Raw genomic sequence first — 15,638 nt, 5'->3', positions numbered from 1 at the left:
TGCAAGGTACGTAAACCAAGTTGAGTCACTTGTAAAAAGCAGCCATTCCTTGGGATGTACAACTGCTTCTGATGCTGCCATGTATCTTTTTCAGATGGCATCACTCATCTTGTCCAGTTGCAAAAGTTTGACATGTAGAATCCATATTCTTTGTTTTTCTTTGATACTACAACCTCTGCATGTTGTTACACGGAAGCCTGTAGGGGAAACCATCATTTGTGAAAATGTAAATGGATCTCCTACCTTTTGCTGGTGCTTAGGAGATAACCTCAGTGCAGTAAGAACTGTGGTGGTGATCACTATAATCAATTTAGCTTTAGCACAGCTATAGCTACATAGGGTGCTAGTAGCAGCATGGACATAAGCAGGGGCTGTTCTAGTCTGCCAGGTTTCTTGCTTGGACAAAAGCCTTCTAATCAGCCAGTACCACCCCCTCACTAATGTTTTTGATGCCTAAATTAAGAAGTCTCTGAGTGCCAGGTTATGGCTTTCCACTCTGCACTCACACTGTATTTGCAGAGCAGGTGTATGTTAAGATATGCTATGTTACCTTGTTGCAAATTCCTTTAATTAAGATACAGAATCTCCTTTTTCATTAAGCTGTGGAAAGCAATACGTGTTGCTGGCCCAGCTTTCCAGTTCTTGACCTAGTACTGCCTAGGAACTCATGAAAACACTGTACAGCAATTCAGAGGGAAGAACAGAAGAAATGTATTTTCTTCATTTTTTCAATATTCTGATCTACTTTCTGAATTTCTCCCTAACTTCTCAAGTGTGACTAGAAAAGCAATTATGTACAAAAGGTATAAAAATGCAAGTCTTTCAAAAATCCTTTTGATAGATTATCACAGTTTGCTGACACAGTGGAGTTCTGTTTTGCTCTTTATTAGCTAGGCAGCTGAGGGTGGTAACATTTTTCTTAAGGTGCCTACAATCTTGTTTTCTTTTCAAACCTGCTTTCTTAGGGTTGTTTTTTTTTTTTTTTTCCCCGAACACACAGCTTTTTTTATGTTTGTCAGGATTTCTTGTTTTATCTCCTGCTTTCATGCATTCATCTTCTGCCAGGCTTGCTCAGCTTGGCCTGTGAAATCCATTATGTTGAGTTTCTTTGGATCTAACTTGAAGTGTAGTTCTTTCCCTACGAAGACACCTTCTTTGATTGATTTTTTTAAGTCCTTCTGTATGAAAAAAATACAGTCCATCTGTTCTTGGATTAGGTTTCTGATTTCTTTGGTTCAGAAAGAATTAAGAACTATTGTGGTAGAGTTGTTCAGATATAATTTCTCTGCCTTTCCTTGTGTTTGCTGAATTTCTGGTTGTATGCTCTATTTCTGAATTGTGTTACTGTATTGTGATCTCACTTAGTGTGGTTTGTAGTATTTTAATTAGCTTCTGCAGTTCTGTATTTGCAGATTTGACTTTCCATCCACTTTCCTCCCGAGTCTGTCCTCCGGCAGTTTACATGAGTAATGGTCAGTGCAAGTCTAGAATTTTCTTAAGGTTGCTTTCATTTCTTCCCCAGTTTTACTTTCTTTCTCAATCAGTAAGGAAGAAAAGATTGAATTTTTATCTGTAGTTACCAGGTGTGCCAACTGTTTCACCTCCTAAAGTCTTCCAGTGAGTAACCAGGAATTTTAGATTTAATCCTGCGCTCTCAAAGGAATGGGTATATTTTTACTGTGTAATTTCAAAGGCTTACCTGTCACAAATGAAGATTTATCATGCTCTCAGTCCAGTGCTTCTAACTGGAAATGGACCATTGTCTTGAGCTGGTCTGAATTGGAGTGGAAGCAAGATGCCCTGATATTTTCTCTATGCTTTTACATAGTCACAATCTAAAATAAGTCCAGTTGTATTTGCAAGACTGGAAATGAAATAAAATAAAATTAATTGTGGGTGGGATGTTAATTTTATTTTTTCCTCTTTTTTCTGTTATTTTATTTGCCTTGATGACAGTAGCAAATTTTAAGTCTAGAAGGGTCATTTCCTAGCCTAGAGTGTTGGCCCATGGTCACAGAGCAGGTGCTGTTAATGCTTTGCTACTGATATAGCAGGTGGTGTGCCAAGTTGCTGCAGCTTGTCTGTACCTCACTTTTCCACTCCTGTAATGATGATCCGGGTTTGCTTGAAGAATGTTTTGAGTTACTCTTTAGTGTGGCATCAATGCTGTGGGGTTTTTCTGTGTTATTAGTTTGTCTCGTAGCACATGCCACAGAAGTTTTCCAAGTGATTCACATCCTGAAGGGGGTTTAGTTGGTCAGCTGATTTGGAAAGGTACTTCTATACACTTTTCAAAATCAAGCTTAACCTTTTATACCAGCCTATTTTTCTCCTTCAAATGTTCACTTATTTCATAGAATGGGAGTGCTAGGCTACAGTCACAACAAGGAATGTCATGGGCAGACACACAAACAAAAAGAAGCTCACAATCTTTTCTTGGTAGTAATCTGTCTGAATTAGGTTTTGTAGCTGTTGCAGGAAAACCTAGGCTGATATTAGAGATGCTCAAAACTTCTGTAAGGAACTTTAAATCTCAAAGATTCAGAAATCTGTTGGAATAGTTTTACTTTCCTCAGGCTTTAAGAGACCTATGCATGTTTGAAGCCAAGGAAAATTAATATTTAGCAATGAGCAGAGCAATACAGTTTGTTTCAACCAAGCTATTTTTTTCTTTTCTTAAAACTACTCTCTTCAGTCAATTTTGATTTCAGGAGTATATTCAGCCGTATTTTTATGCATCTTTATCTCAGTTACTCACCCTTAGCTTCCTTTACAGTCAGTGAAGCCTAACAGGCACTTCCAAGGTGCAGCTCAATCTTGTTTAGATTCTTACATTAGTCTGAGGTTAATCATGCCCAAGACTTGCTCTTAATATATGAGGAGACCAAGTCAGAGGCAGAAGCCCACCCTATAAAAATTTGTATCAGCTGAATCCTGCTCCATTTGATTGCCAAGTCTACATAGTTGTGAAAATTTCAAGATGGTATAACATTTTTAAATACATAATCCATCACATTTGAAAATCTCTTCTTCCTTATAAATCTAAAGAAAACAGTGATGGTTGTTTACCTAAACATTGTGCAAAGCAATTGGTTTGCTTGTTTCTAATTATTCAGATCTGAATTATTAGCAAAGCAGATTCCTATTGAAGGCAAGTATAATTGATGCACCAGAAAGCTTCTGCTCTCAGCTTCATACTATAACAACCTTTGCTTTCTAAAATCATCATGAAAATTATAGTGGCCTTTGAAAGGAAGAATTCATGCAAAGCATCCCCCAATGCTTTTTAAAACAAAAGCCAAGGACAACCTCCGAAAAAAGCAAGGTTAAGATCCAACTGGCCAGCACAGACTGGGATTTTGTTTCAGTTGTCAGATGGGCAGGCCTTGTTTATTTAGTCCACCCTTTGTTTAAGCAGCAACATGACAATTGCTGCAAAGGAGGACACTTTATCATTATCTTGTATAATAATATTTATTATTAATTCATTATTGTGTCATATAGATGCAGGTTGGAATAGTTCATCTGAGATGTTTTAGCCTTGGAGGGAAGGCTGGGAGGACAGGAAGTCTGTGTGTCCTGGCAGCATAAATGCCGCTCTGGCTGGTTAATGGAGCAGCAGGAGCGCCTGGCTCAGCGGCAGCGCGGAGCTTCGCCTGCTCAGCTGGAGGAGCAGCTCACAAGCACTGCCACCACAGAGCACAGCATCCCGTTAAAGGGATGAAGACAAAACTGTGTTTGATTTTCAAAATGGAGGGGCAGGAACTTCTCCTGACCCTGTCAAGGCTTTACTGATCTTAATGGGTCTGCCACAGAGAAAAACTCTGCTTGAACAGCAGAGGGGTGCTGCTCCTGAGGGACGAGTTCAAAAATACCAGCTCAGAAACATTAATAAAAACATTTCCCACTGTTTCTTCATCAAAGCATAAAAGAAACAGCATACTGCAGAGCACACTGGCAAAATCTGTACGCTTCTACCATTAAGTACACATAGGCTCGTTTCTCTAAACTAGTAACTGAGAGTTTCTTGTAGAGTGGACGAATTTGTTACAGTAATAGTTTCTGGAATAAGTAGATCCCATAAAGAGGGCTTAATGCTTATTTCTAATCTCCTGGAAGGTTGTACAAATGAAAAAAAATGAGGTTAATCACCAAGGAAAAACACTAATGAAGTAATGCATCTTTTCTTAAATATTAATTATTATTCATTTTTTCCCATCACAGAATTTACACGGTTTTCATGAATCAAGGATTAATTGAAAGGTTTACATTTATCCTCTGCTGTGAATGGATTCCTTCTCAGTGGAGAGTGAATGAATTTATTTTGTACTTTCTGCTTGAAAAGAAAATCCTTCATAAAAGAACTGGCAATCTTAGTCAGAGAAATCCAGACCAAGTAAAGCATTTCATTGTTCAGGGTGTTAGACCCTAATGAGTTCTGCGTCTAAATGCTTATATTTTTTTCCCATCTGATCAGCAATAGCATAGCAGGTTATGCACTTAAATGTACAACACTTGTTTGTGAGGAAGATTTGAATTGAAGAAAGGCAGCATGTTCCACAGTTTTAGTATAACATCTGTTATCATTCAGTGCTGGTCTTAGCCCAGCATGCCCTTTCTCTAAATATCTTATTAATTAAACTGGCTTAGTAGGAAAATAATTAATACTATAAGTCCTGTACCTACTTAGAAAGGATTTAGAAACTGAAAAAATTGGTTTTGTCTGAGCTTCAGCTTGAGGGTTGTAGGTTTTTTCATTCTTGAAAACAAGCAGATTACAATAGGGAATATCTGAGAAATTTATATATTTATTATTATTCAGAAATTTATATATATAGTCTTCAAAATATATATATATTCTGTCTTTGAATGCAAAATGACTGTGTTTCTTACCAGTACTATGATAGTGAGGTGGGACCTCCTAGCCATGAAGTCCTATGCTGCTGCCTTGCATAACCAGCTCTTGGCTGGGGAGGAGGGTGAGACAGGGCACCCAGGTGGATGCCAGTGAATTTGTGTGAAAAATGTGGATCTGTTACTTAGCTATCTGTGGTCAGATAGAGTACAGAAATAGCATTTGCCTGTGTCTTTGTTCTGTGTGCGGTACTCCTGTCTATATGCAGAAACTGATGCTTTGCTGCTGATTCACCCAGCTTGGCTTCCCACTGAAGAGCAAGTTCAGTTTGCTGCTTATTCTAACAGAAAATTACACTTTTTGAGACCTATTGGAAAAGGTGCTGGGTGCCACTAAATTGCTCTTTAAACTCAGTCAGTTTTAACAATTTCTTTGGTGGGAGAAGGCTCAGGAGTTAGTTGCAGCTTGTTCTGGCTCTTCTTGGAAGGTCTGAGAGCAGCTATTCTTAAGGAGGAAGAGAAAAAAGCTTTAAATGCTGCACCAGAACAAGACCCTTTCAGCACAGGGAAAAGGCAGCTTGGAGAGCAGTCTGCAGGATGACTCCAGAGTTTTATAGTTGAGCCTTTCTTTTCAAAAGCATATTAAAAACTTAGAAACCAGTGTTTCATTGCAAGTCAGTTGAGGTGCCTAAAGCACTTCTTCAAATGGGTGTAAAGCACTCTAGAAAATGCTGTGGCTGTTAGGTTAACAACCTCCAAAATCAAACTGCACCATGTGGCTGAGTAATGGGTATGGGGTCTGGTGCTTCAGCAAAAGGACCTGCCTTTAATTCTCATCCATGCTGAAGTTCAGAGAGTGTGTCTCTCCCTGGGGAGACCAGGGTTTTTAACTAGCTTCTGACTGTATATATTGGTCATCTTTGTCCTGAAGAATACATGCTCAAAACTGATTTAAAAAACAGGGAAGCCTGTATTTATCCTATGGAGAAAAGTGAAGCAGAGCTGGCCTTGTTCATATTAGCCCTAAGTATCTGGCAGCAAATAAGTTGCAATAAGCACTGTGTGCCAGTATAAGCATAGCTAATTCACCAGATATATGGGTCCCTGTGGGAAGAGTCAACACACAGCAGTACCAAGAAAGGTTGCACCCTCCTGTTTTCAGGGGAGAAGAGGGGGTTTCCAAGCCTCTTTTGCTTTAAATCTGCCTTGGGCAGGCTGAGGATGCTAAGTCCCAGTTCATTTGTGTGTGTGTGCATCAGTGCTGGGTCTGCTAGAGGAGCATATGGCAGAAGCCATTTGCCCTTGACTGTGCCTCTTTTTTGGCAGGCACAGGCTTGTTTCTCACAGAGCGGGTTCAGTCGCAGCCACTCCTTCACATAACTTCTTGAGCCCCCAGCTTGCTGGCTTTCAGCTCTTTGCCTGTGTGTGTCAGTCAGATCTCGGTTCACCCAGCACCTGCACGCAGGGCTGACGCTGTCCTGGCTGTGGTGGTCTTTCGAAATTCTATTTTTTTGTTATCAATCTAATAAATCTTTGTTAAATTTTTTTATGAATTTGGCTACCGATTTGATCATTTATAACACCTTCTTTCTTACCTTTCCCTCTCCAGCTCCTGCAATAATCTCCCTTTTCTCCCTTTGCTGTCTCTAATTCTCCACAGAAATCAGAAATGTTTGGCTTATGTGTCAAAACCAAGCAATGGCTGTGCAGACTTGCCCTCAAATCAGTCAGTCTACCACCATTTCTCTCAATACCAGCCACACTGCAGTAGCAGACAGATTCTCTGGACTACCAGTAGCCTTTATTTCGGGATGTTAAACTGCGCTGACTTGAAGAGGAGAAAGAGCATAGAGCCTTTTAAAACAATAATTTCCCTTCTTTTCTATTTATATTGACCCTTATCCTTTGTTACAGCTTTGGAAAGAAAAATGTCAATGAGGCAAAGCAGAGAGGAGCTTATAAAACGAGGAGTGCTGAAAGAAATTTTTGATAAAGGTAAGTGTTCTTTTTTTCACAACAGTAAACTGACACCCCATATAGCTTTGTGGCCAGACATTGCATAATTGTAACACTAGGAACCGGGAATAGAGAGTTCTGAATTGCAAGACTGTGCAAAATAAGATCTCTAAACACTTCTCTTGACTTTGCCGTGGTCTGGCTCTCTCTGTTGAATACGTGTGGTAGTTAGTTAGCAAATAAAAATTAAAACTAATCAGAAATGTAAAGCAATAGAAATAAAAATCACAGCAATAGGCAGTAGTCACTGACTGCAAAAGAGCAAAGCATCCAGGCTGTGGAGAGATGTAGTGGGTTCATGTCTCTGTGTGTTGCCAATGTCTGGTTGAGTCACTTTGGGATTAACTGTTGTGGAAAAGGGAAACATTTAAAGGTCTTGGATTCTGATGAGCACAGAACAATATACTTTCCCTTGAAACAGCTCAGAAGAGATAATAATTCCTTGCTCAGGATAATTAATTTGTTGAGTGCCTTGTTTCTGCAAAATGCCATTGTTTTACAAACATCATTGTTTTACACTGGTAACACAATACATAGTTGGCATCTGTTACATACATGTCAGTATTTGAGTGCCTCTTCTATTTGTTTTGCTGCTTCCCTTGTCAATTACTAAGGTAATTAATTCAACAAATGATATAAAAACATAATAAAGTTACTTCTTAATCACAATAGAATTTATGCCTATGCTTTAAAGCCTCATTAATTCGAAGTCTAAAGGTTTTTGACAAGAGCAGTACAAAATCTTGTAGAAATCAATAGAAATTAGAAGTTTTCATAGATATTAGAAGTATAGCCTACTCCATAAATTCAGGACTATTTAAATCTGCTACCTTCTTTTACTCTAGCTTATTAGGAATTTAAAAATTTAGTAACCAAGGCTGCTAATTTTTTTAAGTTAAAAACAATCAGCAGCAAAAATGGGCTTATCATTAAATTTTACAGTTTCTACCAGTTATATGTAGTAGTATCTCTCTATGACCTGCTGGCTTATATACCATCCTAGATGCAACTTGAGAGTAAAAACAAGTCCTGTCAATAGATTTGCCCTTCTCACTGCTTTGTGCTGTCCATGTTTTTTAGTGTGACTCAGATCAGACCGCAGCCAGTGAGGCATGGTCCAGGCTGTCACACCAAGGGATCAGTGCTTTAGCCAGCTCAGAAGGCAGCCTTCAGTCACACTTCTGTCCCAGGTGTGACCTCCTTCATCCCTGCCTCACATCCCACATGTAGCCACCCTCTGAACCATCCCTACATTAACTGAAAGGCCTCCCCAGGGAAAACCTTTTCTGTGAAGTCTGACTCCACCTTCCATGTTGAAACTTGGGGAGATTCCTCTTCTATTGCTACCAAAGCACTACAGGTTTTTTTCCTATTGATCAAATAATGATGTAGGTTGTAAACTTCTGTGTCATCTTGTGAAGCAGATTCTAAGTTGTCTGTAGGTATTTGAGAGAAAGAAATTATTTCCTCTTTATAGTAATTTTTCACCTTTACAAAGCTGATATGAAAAGAAAGAGGTAGGGCAGAGAAGAAAGTGGTAATACACAAGAATAGCAGTAGTACTCAAACAGCTATGATGATACAAGGATGTGAACAAGGCAAGATGTGTAGAGCAAAAGCATTATTTCCTTCGGTGGTGTAATAATCTGAGAGTAATTCTAATGAAGGATTTATTTCATTGACAACCTTAAGTGAAAGTTACATTTTCTTTGTAATTCTTTTTAGGTAACCTCTAATCCTTCAAGAAAACAACAGACCTTTAGCATTTCCTAGCAGAATGCTTTATTTGATTGTGGTAGCACCTTCCATGCCAAGAGGCATCTCGCACAGACAATGGGTGTAAATCTCTTTGTCTCCCTTTCCTAAGAGGTGGGCAAAGCAGGTCTGTCAGTAACTTTGTCTTTTCCTTTCTTTAAAAACCCATACTGATGAAAGGAAACAGTGCAGACTGACCCAAAACCAAGAATTTTTGCCTTGTGTTTAGTGTTGGTTTTGTCATATCTTCTACCTTGAAGAAAAGCATAATTAGCTGGTTTGTTTGCCTGCTGTTTAAAGTGACACTCTGACCTGTTTGCTTCAGGATTTGCTAGCTTTTCAGAGGACTTCATATCACCCAGCAGGTGAAAATTATCAGAGTGCAGTAAGTCACAGTAGTCACACATAGGAGAGTCACTGCAGTTCAGCTGCTACATTTGGAAAACAAGAAATGCTGTTATCATTTCAGTGACCCCCCACGCTTAAATTAGTCACCTGAAGCTGCTCCTGACTGAACTGCAGAGAGCTCTTTCCTTGCTAAGGACCAAACCCATGACAGAATCAGTATCTGTTATCTTCCATGTCCACAGGGCTCTGTGACTTGAGTATTCTGAAAATGTAGGCAAAGGCTATAATTTTTTCAAATACTCTGTACTTTCGGAAAATAGTAAGTTGAAGAAGTATCTGATTAAGCTCTTGTTGTTCTTATAATTTGTGGGCACATAGTCCTGAGAGGTTAAAAACACCTCTTCCACCTGCATCACAGAACATACCTCAACATTTAGAAGAACTCATATTTTTGCCATCGCTCCTACACATAGGAGCAGACCTTGATTTCCACATGAAGATGTAACTGTCCCAAAAACATCTGTCATTAGAATTGCCCACTGTTTCATACTGCTGGTCAAAGAACTAAATCTACTTCTAGTATTTTGATACCTCTTCTTCTTTCTGAATGTAGATGAGATTGCCTGTAGTGAGAAATTTCTGAATATGAATATGCACCAATTACTTACACCAAAGGCAATGGTGCAATGGTTTTCCAAGGAAACATGGGCAGTCTTCATCTTTTATATTCTTGTATTTTAATATGCCCTATCTAATTGAAATTATGGATTTAGACTTAAATTTCAGGTAGCCTAAGTCCTGACAGGATTTGGACATGTTGTACTTATGCACTAAAGCAGATTTTGTGACAATATGTGAGAACAAACTTGAAGAAGTGGCTTTGGTAAAGCAGCAGGAAGGCATGGCAGCCACTGGAGAGCCAGTTGTGCTGCAGTGAAATTGAAAAGTTTTGAACTCCTCCAGAAGTAGCCTGTCTCAAACTCCATGGGATCCCACAAAATCAGGGGTCTGCTTAGGCGCTGAAGTTGTGCAGGATCCCAGCTACTGTTCTAAGGTAGCCAGCAAGGCTAGGAAACAGTTCCAAGGGCAGGTCTTGACGACATGCAAGAACACCCAATTTTCCATTTCCCACCCTTGGGGTCATGGCAGAGAATGACAATGAATTTTACTCGGCCCTTCCTAGTCTTTGTCATCAAGAATTTCTTGCTTGGACAGTCTACTGGAGAGCAGACAAGTACTGAAGGAGATAACCCAATCAAAAAATTAATCCAGGACTTCAACTTGTCCATTTTGACTTCCATAGCCAGTCTTCTGTAGAAGGAATGCATGAGCATGGCACTTTTCAGATCTGCAAAAAGTTCTGTAGTCCAAGGTAGTTCAGATTAAAAGACACAGTGAGAGGGTAGGCAGAGCTACAAAAGGGGGAACACCACAGGACTGGTTTGTGCCAGTCAGTGTGATGCACTGTGGGCTGCTTCACACCAGGCAATGTTTTAGAAGTACCTGAGAGTGGAAAATGCAAGTGTGTTCAGGAGTACAAACCACGCTTAGAAGCCACAGGTTTTGAAGACATCATCTGTGTATCTCTGGGCCTTCGTCCCATGCTGTGCTTTCACATGCTGAGATGAATCAAAGTGTCTGGGCAGAGTCCTTTGCATAAGAGAGTTTCCTCTGAGGTCCTGTTTTTTCAGTGACTTCAGGTGTGCAGAGTCTCCTGAGTAAGAGAAGAGCAGCCTTCATGTGCTCTCTTGCTGCAGAGGTCAAGCTACTCCCTCATGGACCCGTCCAGTTTCATGCACAGCCGATGTTGTTAAAGCTCCTGGACTTAGTCATTTTCCACTAAGTAGCACCAGACACTGTGAAAACAGCAAAGGATTTAGCAAGTCTGAGAACAAAAGATTACATATGTTATCACTGTGCAATGTTAACTTTAAACTCATAGCCAGGTCCTGAAAACAGATAAGTTCATCCATGTATATGTAATAATTGCATTACCAGGATTCTTTTCATATGTATATCCAGCTTGAATAGCTTTAATACTCTAAAAATAATAAGTAATTTGCCTTTTGTATCTGGTTGTCAAGCATATCTCTGATGCAGGATTAATTCACACTGAGATACTCTTTCCTCTACAATTTTTTTTTTCCGCATCTTTGATCTGTTTGCTGTACTTGAGCAACTCTCCAGGTAGCTCTTCTTTAAGCAATACCTGATTTAGGGTGTATATTTCAATCATGATTCTGTGCCATGTCTGATGATTTCATTCAAATCCAAGGACAAGCTTTAGACTCTAAATCAAGATTAAAGCTATTCAGATGTAGGATTAAAAAAGGTTATGCTGTCAGTACAGAAAGATGCCATGCTTTAGTATTATGACAAAAGGTAAAAACCAAAATTTTATCTTACATTTTACTTTTTTTGCAGTTGTAAGTCTTTATGGGTCATTCAAATGATGTTTTTCCAAATCATGCTAATATACCTTGAGAAGTACATAGCACACTTAAGACAGTAGGATTTCAAGATGCTTAGCATATTACAATAGGCATCTCACTTCATGAAGAATGTGTAGTCATCCCTCCAAAATGCAAACATTACTGGGTTTGTCATGCATATTTTTCTCATAGTTACAGTCAAATTTAGTTTGAATTAATGCACTGAATTAATTAATATATTGCTGGACACAGTCGCTGCCTTTCATTCAAGAAGCAGATGCTCTACATAAGAAACAGTTACACTCTTTCATGAAACCAGGTGACTGAGAGAACATTAATCCTTATCCCAAACATGTAAACATGTGTGTCTTTATAAAAGGGAGACAGATCCAGCACAGAGTACATAGCATTTCTACCCAAATAGCTAAGTCAAAAAATGTTCAGCTTAAATACTGGCTGAATTTTTTTTAATTTTTGCTGCCTAGGAAAGTAAACAGCTTTGAATAGAATGGGCACAGCAGTTAGAAAGGAGCTTGTGCTACAAACACTTGGCCCAAGCCTATAGCTTTAATTCATATTGCCACCTTTTAGCCAGCTCAGTTGATCTCTCAAAGTCATGGGTCAGGTTTCAGTCTAGTATGATGTGACTGCACTACCATAATAGCTCTCTGGGTCTCCAAAAAGCCTCCAACAAAACCAAGAAAGTCAAGACCTCGGTATTCATAATAATTCCAAAATAAACAGGAGACCATCTTCACTTGCTGTAGAGAAGCTTTAAATGGCAGAAACATTATTCTGAATAGTTATCAGCTAATGTATTTTCAGACTTGTTAATTGCCGTATACTAGCACCAAAATGAGAGTTTTTTATCTTTTCAGTATTGTTTTCCAAAGTGATTTGTTAGCCCTATGAGGGGAAAATGTGCACTTATTTGACTGATGTACATCTCCACTCAATACATTGAGCTACATATAGCTAATCAGTGGTGCCCAAAAATCTAAAAGCATATTCTGAAATCCTGAGTTTCATTTTTAGAAGTAATTTAAATAGTTAGTAAAATCAAGTTCTGTATATTTGCCTGCTAGTTTTTAATTTTACGGTCACATTTCAGTTATATTTTCAGGCTTCTATTTGTAACCATAGGGGCTGAACACTTTGCTTTATAAAACTCTAATTGTGATGTCCATGTAGTCACTGCCTCCAGGTACCAGAGTGCTGTGCTTAACAAGTTCAGAGATAAAAATCATACAGGTTGACACTATGGAGAATAATCTGAATCCTTTCTTCTGCTCTTTATTATTTCTAATGTGAAGTGATATTTGATAGGAAAGAAAATGCCAGCTGCTGTCACAGAAATTTTGCTCAGATAGAGGAGATATTATTAGTAACTATAAAAACAGGCTTTCTAAATGGAATCTGATATACCCCAGTATCAAGGCTTTACATCAGGCAAATATAAAAAATATTCTCTTCCTTACATAAAATGTGGTTATTTGTATGTAAAATAGGGACATATCCCTGTGATTTTGTGTCCTTATAGCATAAAAGTTGGCATGGGGAAAGCTAATAATTATTGTTATTAATATTAAAATATTATATATAGTATGTATTAATATTCTTTCGTTCCAGCCTACTGTCTTTCCTGACTTCCCAGATTCAACAAAGAGAGGGAAAACAGATTTTTTTTGGCATTGGATGAGACTGCATGTCTATGTGGGTCAAGGATGGTCAGGAATCAACCAACTTAGACCACGGTTCATAATGACCATTCCAGGGTAGAGCAAAAGATGAATATTTGACTTAAATTATATGTTACCCCAGAGTGCTACCACCATCACTGATAGGCTCAGCCTTGGCCAGCAGTGGGTCCAGCTTGGAACTGGTTCCATCAGACATGGGAGAAACTTCTGGCAGCTACTCACAGAAGTCACCCATGTAGACCCCCTGCTATCAAAACTTTTCCATGTAAACCCAGTGCATGTGTATATAGAAGATCTCAGTCCAAGTTCCTCATTTGAAAATAATCTAAATGGAAATAGATTTAATTTAAAATTCTGTCTGCATTTTATTTATGTCTCTTTTTTTGCCATTCTTCTTTCCTCCAACTATTAACAGATGGGGAACTTTCCATACCAAATGAAGAAGGAGCTTTGGAGAATGGACAGCCGCTGGGCTCTGGGCTGAGCTCCAGCCAGGTGTCCCTGCCAGCCCTAGCAGAACTGGAGTCAGTCCCAGCATCTGTGGAACCCTGCTCATATGAGGTGCTCCCAACCACAGAGATCATGGATGGGACAGGTAACGTCTCATTTATGTTATGGTGTAGATACTCTAAGCTGTTTGAAACAAGTTTTTGACTTCTAACATTTGGTGTTTAGCCCTGAGAAATCCTTGTCAAAATGAAGGTCTTCTGGTGTAGAAGGAGGTGACAGTGTAGAGATTGTCACTGAATGCTCCACAAGAAATTTTGACTGACAGGATGTAGAATTAACCTCTACCTCTAGGCAAGTAACCTCTCTCGGAGTGAGGCAAAACCCCTGCACTTTGTGAACATGTAAAAGCAGGTTTCCAGCTCTCTGTCTACATCTCAGATGTACCAATGAGCTCTAGAGCAGAGAGCTTACAACACTTTTGAGCCCTGGGGTACAACATTGTGCCCTCTACCTGCCACATGGTGCTGTCTGTAGTTCCCACCACACATCTGTCAGTAACTAACACAGTCAGCTGCCCTGCCCTTGGTGAGGCTGGCTGCTCTTCTTCCCCAGCCTGTGCAGGGAGACAGCAATGCTCTACATCTAGGTTAGCTCCTCTTTCTGCATCAGGTTGTGCTGCTGAGAGTTGTGGACAAAGGTCAAGTGAGGAAAAGTGAGCAGTAGAAGTTGTCATCCGTGATCTTGCGCAGCTATGCAGCCTTTTCAAAAGAGAGTAGGCCCTGTGAGGTGCTTTTTACATTTAACAGGGCAAGTTTAGAGACCACCTGCTAATATATCTGGTCCTAGGCAAGCTGTGGTGACAGACCATCAGAGATGTGACATTATAAAACCTGATTTGTGTTCCTGATGTGGAAGTACAACCCAGCCTGGATGGGAGCTGGCTTCTGTCAGAAGTAATGAGAAATTTGGCTGTTGTGTAGATGTGTGTTACTCTTTCTCTTTTACTTTCTTTCTTTCCTTCTTTCCTCCTTTCTACGTTATACGATGTTTGAGTGAAATCTATGAGTCATTCCTAATCTGCATTGCTGTGCTGCTTTTCTTGTCTGACTTCGGCTGTATCTGCTGCTGCTTTGCTCGTAACGTTGTTGCGTCTATGATGTGGTTGTGTCCTCCAGTGTCTGAAGAGAGCCCCACATCCAATGAATCCGGCGTCCTCCTGTCCCAAGATCCTACAGCTAAGCCAGTCCTGCTACTTCCCCCCAAAAAATCTGCCGCTTTCCCTGGAGACCATGAGGACACCCCAGTGAAACAGTTGTCCCTCCTCAAACAGCCCCCTGCCCTGCCTCCTAAACCTATTGCCAGGATTGCCAGCCACTTAACTGGTAAGTAGGCATTCCTGGACTCCCAGCCCCACCATTTCCCTTATAGGAAAAGCTGCCTTTGTAGCAAGGTTCTCAATGTTCTTCCTCTTTCTGTAACTCTGTTTGCACGCTTGTGTGTGCTGGTGATGTACGTGCTGTACCTAGGGCAGGGATCGTGAAATCTTCAGACTGCACCTTCATCAAGGTTGCTCCAGGGGCACTTCCCCTCTCAGCTCTAATTGCTTAAGACCGCTGTGGCATTTCCTAACCCTCCTCACCCTTATTCATCAAGAATTACCTTCACCACTGAAATTGCAGGATGTGCTTTGATGGGAAAGGAAGTATCAGAAAAATACTAGGATATCTTTAAATGCCCTTGATGAGGAAAGGCGTGAGAGTTGAGGGGAAAGGAAGAGTTTTGATTTCTCCTTTTGCCATTTGTTGCTTGTCCCCTCGACTGCCATATGGGCAGGTCCCCCTCCACACACCCTGTATCTTTCCATATGTTTGTCTTTGACTTGCCCCTGATCCTTATACAGGTACTTCTGTCCCACGACTTCTTGCCATTTTGCCTCAGTATTTACATTATCTTCCAAACTGCTCCCCCTTTCCACCCCTGCTCTGACTAGTCCCCTCCCACTGGTGAGTCCAGCTCCAATTCCCAATGACCAGGATTTTGATGTCCTGTGCTTTATGCTGCAGTTTATCTCTCACTGCATGGA

At 40.0% G+C, this 15,638-nt stretch overlaps 1 protein-coding gene across 7 annotated transcripts in view; it reads left to right on the top strand.

Annotated features, from left to right (window-relative positions):
- PHACTR1 (phosphatase and actin regulator 1) overlaps positions 1-15,638 on the top strand; it is a 296,323-nt gene that overhangs the window by 218,309 nt on the left and 62,376 nt on the right. For all 7 annotated transcript variants that reach the window (XM_071451966.1, XM_071451946.1, XM_071451937.1 and 4 more), the window contains 3 exons: positions 6,769-6,849; positions 13,521-13,700; positions 14,731-14,937. In XM_071451966.1, coding sequence (XP_071308067.1) covers positions 6,769-6,849; positions 13,521-13,700; positions 14,731-14,937 — 468 coding nt within the window. The remainder of the gene's footprint in view (positions 1-6,768; positions 6,850-13,520; positions 13,701-14,730; positions 14,938-15,638) is intronic.

This window comes from Agelaius tricolor, unplaced genomic scaffold (genome assembly GCF_023055355.1).
Source record: "Agelaius tricolor isolate 1412-34295 unplaced genomic scaffold, bAgeTri1.0.p SCAF_2, whole genome shotgun sequence".
Lineage (NCBI taxonomy): Eukaryota > Metazoa > Chordata > Aves > Passeriformes > Icteridae > Agelaius > Agelaius tricolor.
This window is presented reverse-complemented; position numbering and strand designations above follow the sequence as displayed.